General features: G+C 47.1%; 1 protein-coding gene across 1 annotated transcript in view; it reads left to right on the top strand.

Moving 5' to 3' along the window:
- Positions 1–324: 324 nt before the first annotated feature.
- Positions 325–8,879, top strand: part of TCF7 (transcription factor 7 (T-cell specific, HMG-box)) — a gene marked incomplete at its 3' end in the record, with an annotated part of 61,851 nt that continues 53,296 nt past the window's right edge. Inside the window, exon 1 of the mRNA XM_009080572.1 lies at positions 325–429. Within this exon, the coding sequence (XP_009078820.1) occupies positions 325–429 (105 nt within the window). The remainder of the gene's footprint in view (positions 430–8,879) is intronic.

Below are 8,879 nucleotides of genomic sequence, written 5' to 3'. Positions count from 1 at the left end.
CCATTCCCTCCGGTCCGTCCCGGTGTGTTCCATCCAGTGCTCTCTCTCTCCCCGAGGTGTGTGACCCCCCAGGTCCCCCAGCCCATCACCCTGCCAGCCCTGGGAGGGACGGTGACCCTGCGGGAAAGCTGCTCCTGTCAGCAGCGAGGTGTCCCCACCGTGGGATCCCGCACCTGTGTGCACCCCTTAACACCTTCTCCCAAGAGTACGGAGCAAAAAAAACCTCCCACAACATGCTGTATTTTCTCCGGGGACCCCCCCGACAGGCAGGGGAATCACCCGTCGGAAGGCAAGTTTTGAAAGGGAACGTTGATTTCAGCAGGTATGAAACATCAGGACCCAGGGATGTATAAAGGATCTGCGTATTCCAGCTACCCTTTCCTGATGCTCTCAGATCCCTATCTGCCGAATGGATCTATGTCACCTCTGGTGAGTTCCTCCTCTCCTCACGGAGAAGTTTTCGTGGCCTCTCTCACTGCTGAAGTATGTTGTGGGTATTGTGCAGGCACCTACACGTGCTTTTTTCCTGACAAATTCGAGCCTGGTTTCTGAAATACCTGGGCACTGTTCTGTCCAAGCCGAAGGGAGAAGCAGTGGGAGGGGGGAGAGACACTCGGCAGGAAGCTCCTGCTTAGCTCTGAATTTACCAAAGGAGCTGCTTTTCCAATCTCCCCATCCCCTAGGTTCGGCTTTACTCTTCCAGCCCTCAAATGCTAATATCTAATGGAAGAATGTCCCTTTCTTTTTCTGGGTCACGGGCTTTGGAGGGAGTAGCTCCTGGTGTTTGTGTTCAGGGATATGTCCTGCAGCTGAACTTGAGTTCGGTGTGTCTGCTTGTAAACCACCCAGGTTCTGGTGTGCTGTGAGTTAGGGCTCTGTTGTAGATAATGGCCCAGAAGGTGGGTCTTGTTCTTCTAAAATGGCAATAGAGGATTTTAGGAAAATGCTTCATGCTGCTGGAGGACTATTCCTGTCATCTTCCTGTGAAGTTTTTTCCCCTCTTGGTTTAAATCAGCTTTAGTAATTCTGTATGTTCTAATGTTTCTAAGTTTTGCTGTCTGAATGATTAAACTAAAGGCTTCCCTACAAAGCTGTCTTTTCCCATCACCATCTCTATCAGAACTTCAAAAAATAATGTCCTGACATTGCAGCAGACAGTCAGTGCTCGTGTCACTCCTGGGAACCCAACCCTGCTGCATTTGTTTCGAACATTATTCAGCAAACGAGGACAGAACATAATCAGGTTTAGGTTTTAACCTTTAAAGGGATAAGGTTTAAAAGAATATGTGAAACCGTCCTTAATTCCAGTCATTTGTTCACAAGAGGGGTAAGATGCTAAACTGGTGTTATGAAAAACTGGTGGATTGTAGGGTATGAAACTTAGTATTAGTCGTGGGAATCAGTGCAATATCCTCCCACCTGACCCTGCCGGGCAACAGGAGACAGATCCCTGCGAGAACCTTCCCGCACCCCACACAGCTCTTCCCAGGGGAGTTAATTTTCCTTTCTGCAGACTGCTGTAACTTTGGCCAAGTTTGTAAATCTTGAGGATCTGTCCCTAAATATTGACGTTTTCCTTCAGTTTGCAGCAAGAAAAGATGTGATTGCGAGGCAGGGCCGATGTACATTGTTGTATTCCAAGTAATATGTCTTCTGGTGTTTCCCACCTTGTGACCCTTCATCCAGATACCAGGTATCCCCTGCACCCCCAAAATACTAAGCTGTTCTCTTCTTGATAAATTATACTAAATTTGTCTTATTTAAACACATTTAGTTTGCTCCCTGAGATAGAATCTGGGAAAGTTCAGAGTTACATTAGTCCAGCAACGACTTGTGGGGGAGTATTTCTTTTAATCTGTAAGTTTTCCTAGATGTGCAGCAGCCTATTTATTAGCAGTCGGGCTAAGAAGTAGATTGTGGTTTGGGAATCTCCTTTCCACTTGATAATGGAATCAAATCCAAGCGGTTACTGTCGGAGCAGCAGACGGGAGTAAATAGACTGTGCAGGACTCAAAGGGGAGAAAACTTAAGTAGCAGAGAGGGAATGATCCCATTCCCCTGAGAGCCCAAAATCTCAGTGCCTCAGCCAGCTCCCCATAGGCCTGTTGGGATCCTGCCGTGGTTTATGTTGTGTGACCTAAAGAGCTGATTTGATGTTTTCAGCTAAAAATCTGTTACCTAACGGGAAGATTTCTGCCTCGGATGAAGGCTGGTCTTGTGGGTTTTCGATTTATTGCGATAGCTATTCCAATATTTTATTCTGGGCAATTTTGTCTTGTGTTTCTGTTGACTGTACAAAGGTTATCATGGTAAATTATGTATTGCTCTCATATAGATTTATTACTGCTGTGTACATGATATAAAGTGTGGGCTATAATCTGGTGGCTGCTTCCAATAATTGAGGAGGTCAGATCTGTGACCGAAGATTGCAGATACTTAACCATCCATAAAAGTGTGTTTAATTAGCACTTTAGCACAAGTAGAGTTGGGGAGGAGGGTTGTGTGAGTGAATGGGATTACGTATCACAGTCATGCGTGCACTTGATAGTGGAGATTGTATTTTGGTTAATGAGGCTTCCTGGAAACGGTTGTTTACAGCTAGGATTAATTTTAGAATCTTCAAAAAAAATATAAATTAAAAAATTAACCCAAGAGTACTTTGGCAAACTGTCAGGGCTTGACATTGAAAATAGTAATTTACCTGATTGAAAATAGAGTATAACTCCCTGATAGACAAAGGGTGGCTGTCACTGAGTTTGGGGCTGAACCCTTGCCCTGCAACGCTCTGTAAAACCACATTTTTTTCGGTGGGCTCCCCACGAACCCTGTCAGGGTGCTGCAAGCAGTGCTGGACCAACCCCAGTGCCTGCCTGGGTGGGTGTGTTGCTACCGGTAGTACTGGCCTGCTGCTCTCCTGTTTTCTTTCTGATTTTCTCAGCAGCATCACTTTTGCTTTGTTTCTCTCAAGGTGGTTGTAGCCACTAACTGTCACTGCTACTCACCCCAGCATCCTGCTTGGCTCTCTGCATCTCTCTGCCAAAATTGCCTCTTTTTACCAAAACACACCCACTCGTGTTATTTACATGCTCTGATGCTGCTCCAGAGTGATGCTCTGGAGATGTCTGGGTACCCTCCATCAGCAGCAAAGCTAAGCCCAGCTGGTGGTGCCAGGAGGGCCAGTAGCAGCAGGAGGTGGCAGGAGCCCCCCACAGCAGAGTGGCTCACCTTGGCTGCAGGTGGCAAATGCTGATGTAGGATAATTCAGCTGGAGTGATGCTGGTTTCAGTAAGCACAGGTTTCCTGGAGTGTCAGGAGGGCTGTCACAGGGAAAAAGGGAGGATTGGGGGTGGCCAGAATGAAGGTTTTTCTGAAGCTGAGGACAAGGCAGCAGGTTGAGCCTGGGTGTCCTGTGTTTTGGGAGCAAGCTGTGAACCCTGTGAGCAGCCAAGGCTGGGGAGGGCACACTCTTGGTCAGGGGGGTTAAGAGCATCTTGCTGCAACCTCTGTGTGCATCTGAAATCCTGACACTCTGCAAGGCCCCAGGAGAGCTGTTTCTCCCCTGGCTCTCGGGTGTTGCATGCAGGGTGGTTCATGGCTTTGCTTTGACTCTCCCACGTTTTGCAAAGTCCAGCTTTTCCCAGAGTGAAAGAGGAAGGATTTACGGGTTAAAAACCTGCGAGAAACTTCCAAAGAATATGAGCAAGTTGAGGAACTGTTTTTCTAAATGAAATATAAAATCATAAAGCTATATCCTTTTTTAAATAGTACAAATGACTTTAAATCAAATTAAGGAACATCCTTAGTGAGAACATCAGCCTTTTAGGTGGTTACAAACATTAGAGGTCAGACATGGTCAAACATGTTAACACTTTGATCAGATTAAAATATTTTTCTTGCTACAGTTGTATAATTGAGTTTAGACCCGAGGGGGTTTTCTGAACATTGTTATATCTTGTACCATGTGGTAGTTAAATGCTAGAAGGAGCACTTATAAGTTCCTTTAAGTTCCTTTTGTAAATAGGTTTATAAAATAGGGGAATGAGCCATGCTGCCCTGTATATAGGGCACGAGCTCTCCCTGCACCCGTTGATGGGAGAGATCCATGGGGAGATCCTCACACCTTCTGTGCACCTCAGGTGTGTGTGGTAAGCATCTGAGGTGTGTGAAGGCAGGATTGAAATGTTTCACTCTGTGTGAGAAATAGAAGTCCAAGAGCCTCTGTTTCTTTGGAAAACAGACACTACCTCATTTTCTTAATTACGAAGTTGTCTAACCAGGGCTTACATGGGAGCAGAAGGGTGAGGGGACCTCCCCAAGCTCTGCACAGCTGAAGCCACCAAATTAGACAGCAGGACTCACAAGTAATGCTGCTGCTCAGAGCCTGCTCCCCATGGTCCACTGGGCGTCTTGATTGTGTTCAGAGGGTTTGAAATGTCTCCTTGGGCATGGGAAGATGAAAGTGCAGTCACTGCTGGCCTGAGGCCACAGGTCCCAAATGTCTAACACGAGGTCAGAAAGGATGGAGATATGGTCTAGGGCTGCACTATGCTGGACAGAAGCTCCAGCAGCAGCAGCTGAGCCCTGGGACATGGCTGTTTCTGCTGCATCCCCTTCCTCCTGCTCCATCCCTCTGCAGGAGGAAGACTGTGGCCTCTGCAGCAGCTGGCGGAAGGAAATCTGCAGCTCAGCTGCTTTTCTGCAAGGTCTTTCTGTCCTGACTTGCACTGTCGGGGTAATAGTTTAGTACTGCCTTTTTTTCTGTGTTGATCATGTTGAAACCAGTGGGAAAACTCCCCAGAGTCACCGTGTGATGGGGATTTGTCGCTGTGAGAGGACTGCTGCATCCCTCTCCAGATGCTCTGTGTGTGTGAGGGAGGGAGGGAGTGCAGCTGGAAGCCAACAGTAGCTCTGTGTGTTCCCAGCAGTGCCTGCTGCTGTGGGGGACCAGCATCCCAGCCAGGTTCCCTGGCAGCAGAGCTTGTGCTGCAGGACCTCACCGGGATGGAGCTCTGTCCCCATAAATTGTTGCATTCCCGGCAGAAAGCGTTAGGAGTGTGGTGGCTGCTGATGGACCTCCTGGCAGACAGACAGATGAGTAATTTGTTCCCTCCTGACCAAAGCAAATTCGCTTCTTTCAGCTCTTCTACCTAGCTTCAAATAAGATAATGGTGAAAATAATTTTTTATATTAAAGCATAATGTTGGATAGGTGGATGTACCAAGGCACAGGGCTTCCAAGGTCATTTATTGCATGTCTGATTCAGCCCTGGTTCCCCCCAAGGAAAATTCTTGTGTTAATTTCTGAGTTCATATCACACCCTCAATTTTGAAGCAGAACTTCCCTTTGAAATAAATTAGAGAGTTCTGCTTAAGAAGCAGTGACATGATACAGCGCTGCCTGTGTGTGGTCTAATATAACCTTATTTTTAAAATTGTCTGGAATGAAAAAAAGAGAAAGAAAAATGTCACAGGGAAACAAAAGCAAGTTTTATGTAAATCTGCGCATGTGAATTAATGGGCACGTGATTCAGACAGTTCAACAATATGTGCTCTCCCACTGGGATTCCTTCACCAGGCTACCCTGGAACTGGCTTCCCAGGCAAGGGATGCTTTGTTGGGGGGGAGTTGCTATGAGATGTGTATGGTAAAGGCACTGTTCCTGCAAGCTTCCAACTGTTGCTGTTTGTGAAACGTTCCGAGCTCAACCGGTTGAGAATTTGGAGAGAAAAGCAAAAACTTAACATGAACTCAAGTTCCCAAAGCTCATCCATGTTTTTGATTAGTATTTTTGAAATGTTAACTGTGGAGAACAAAGTGATTTGGGTTTGAGTGGCACACAGTGTGTCTGAGATGAACGTGCAGAGCTGGTCTGGTATCCAAAGCTGTAAGCAAGAGAAGGGGGAGCAGGAGGAGCTTTGCAATGTGCTCACGTGTCGCCTCGCAGCTCACAGTCCCTCTCCTGCCCTGACTCTACAAGCACCATTAAATTCCTGCATTGGGGTGAACACCCTGACAAATCCATATGGTGGGGTGTGTTGGCATTGCTGTTCCGAGGCTCCCAGTCCAGTAACCCTGCGTGTGTTCCTGTGACTGAACAGACATTGCTGGCTCCGTAGGGATGACTCTTTTCTGCTGTCAGGGATCATCTGCAAAGGGCCAGATCCTAATCACAGGCTGAACCTCTCAATCTGTAGAGTGATCTGCAAGTGAAGCAGGATTTTGGGATACGGGTGGTGTGAGCTGCACACCTGAGATCTCAATCTGGTGTGGACTGTGTGTGTCTGCGTGTACATGGCATGGTGGTTATTGGGAGAGCACAGTCTAGTGCTGAGAAACATGAACAGTTTTGAGGAAGCGTCTACAACTTGCCATTAATTTCATGCCTCAAGTTCTTTGTCTGCCTTTTGGCCATGATTCATCAAGACCATATTTAGTCTTTGTTTCATATGGGTTGGCTTTGAGCCCCCTCACCAAGGCACCATAGAGAAGGTGAGGAAGCACTCGAGCACCTTTGAGCAGTGTGTGCTCGTGGGGAAGACATGCTGGACAGGGTGAATTTGGGTGAACAACCATCAGGCACATGCTGCTCTTCAGTTACTAAAATCTCCTGCACTATGTGTGAGTCACCATTTCCTCAACAAATCCTCCAGGATTGTCTTCTCCTGTCTGTTTCATCAATTTGAAGAGGGACCAGACATCCCAATACTGTCTTCTTGAAATCTTTGCCACTGTGGGAGCTTCTTTCCATCTCACTCCTCCGAGGCTTTGGGTTGACTGCAGCCACTGCAGCTCCCTCTCCTTTTTTTTGCTGCTCATTTCATAGACTCACAGAATGTTTTGGATTGGAAGAGACCTGGAAACTCATCTTGTTCCAACCCCCCCACTAGACCAGGTTGCTCAGGGCCCTTGGTTTCCCATGCCTTTGCTGCTCCACCTCACTGCTCTGGGAGGCAGGAGATGGCTTACATCAGCATCTCACCCGGCCTGATGTACACATGCTCTTACCTCATCATTTACCAATGGTGGGTGGAGGGCACAGCTATAGGAGAGTAGGTACAAGTTGCTTCCTGAACTCTTTGCAGAGCCACTGCAGCAGGGAAAGCTGCTCAGACTGATCAAATCCCAGGCTGATGCCAAGCTGGGATGTGTGAGTCCCCCCTCCAGGCTCTTCCATGTGCTATTCTTCGGATCTCTCTTTAAAAAATGGGCTATAACATGATACTTGCTCATTAGTCTCTGTGTCTGGAGGATGAAACAAAGGTTTGGTAGGAGGACAGATGACTCAGAGGGTTGGTAACAGGATACAGAGCTGTTGGCTTCCCAGTTTCTAGTTTTAATCCAGCTGAATCAGTAAAGACCGAACGCCTGTTCTGTCTGCTGGCTTGTCCAGTGGTTTGTCCAGGAGGGCATGGCTCCCTCCAGCCCTCAGGCAGTGCCAGTGTTCCATGGCTTGAATGATGAGGTGTTCTAAGAACCTGCCAAGTCTGGACCAAACCCTCCGTGAACATCAGCCGAGGTCTCGTTCTCACCATGGCACTGCCAGTTCAGCACATGCTGGTGGCTCACAAACCCACTGACTATGTTCCTTAAAGGAAGGGATTACAGCACCATGCACCTCTGAGCCTTGAATACAGCAGGATCATTTTCTTGGCCAATGATATTGGACAAAGAGCTCTTACTTTCACCTCCTTACAGAGCAACTTAGCGCTGCTCTGTCCCTGATTCTTGCCGTTGGGTCGTTACAGTTTAAGATCATAGAATCATTTATGCTGGAAAAGCCCTCTAAGATCATTGAGTCCAACCGTTACCCAGCACTGTCAAGGCCACCACTAAACCATGTCTCTGAGTGCCACATCTACATGTCTTAAATCCCTTCAGGGGTGGTGACTCCACCACTTCCCTGGACAGCCTGTGCAGGAGCTTGATAACCATTTTGGTGAAGAAATTTTTTCTAATACGTGATCTAAACCTCCTCTGGTGTAACTTGAGGCCATGTCCCCTTGTCCTGTTAGGTGGGAGAAAAGACCAACCCCCACCTGGGTACAACCCCCTTTCAGATAGTTGTAGAGAAGGAGAAGGTCCTCCCTGAGTCTTCTTTCCTCCAGGCTGAGTCTGCCCAGCTCCCTCAGGTGCTCTTTGTCAGACTTGTGCTCTAGACCCTTCCCCAGCTCCATTGCCCTTCTCTGGGCATACTATTTATGACCAGTCCCAAAGTTATGAAGGACCATTCCACCACCACCTGTGTGAAGTGTTTTCATGGAGAAATTGGCACACTTGGTCAGTGCTGAGGATGATGAGGGTTAGCTAAACCTGGCAGAACCAGCTGTCCCCATCCACAGCATCCTGCTGGCTGGAGGCACTGTGCAAGAGGTCAGCAAAGTGGCTTTAAACCACTGCTCCTCTCCTGTCCACCGCCTCTGTGCTAAACACAGCTCAGCTGCCATGAAAAGATTCTGGCTCATTGTGTTTCATGGGGTCCCAAAATTAGTATTTTGTTAAGCAAAACAATAAACTCAACAATGCTGTGGTAAGTTTTTGAAACCAAAGTAAAACTGGATACTAGAATCTAGAGCACTTTTCCCCTCCGGTTATAACAACTTTGCATTTGATTAAATGATAGGCAAAAAAACGTCTCAACAGTATCTCCTTTGTTCCATTGAAGAGTCTGGAACTATAATATACAAAGTACACGTCTGCCTTGAAGAGCTGCACAGTAATCATGGACTGACCAAAAAAGACTTCTTTTTTTTAAAGTGATTCAACTTGTCTGCTCTATTTTGAATTTGCTTTCTGCTGTGGTTTTCACTGAGGAGTAGCGTACATGAGTGTAAACTGAGGTTCTGCTCTGATAGGACTCACACAAAAGTAAAATGTGAAAGC

The sequence above is a fragment of the Acanthisitta chloris genome, unplaced genomic scaffold, assembly GCF_000695815.1.
Source record: "Acanthisitta chloris isolate BGI_N310 unplaced genomic scaffold, ASM69581v1 scaffold3248, whole genome shotgun sequence".
NCBI classification, from domain to species: domain Eukaryota; kingdom Metazoa; phylum Chordata; class Aves; order Passeriformes; family Acanthisittidae; genus Acanthisitta; species Acanthisitta chloris.
The sequence above is the reverse complement of the archived record's forward strand: the minus strand, read 5'-3'. Positions and strand labels throughout refer to the sequence as shown.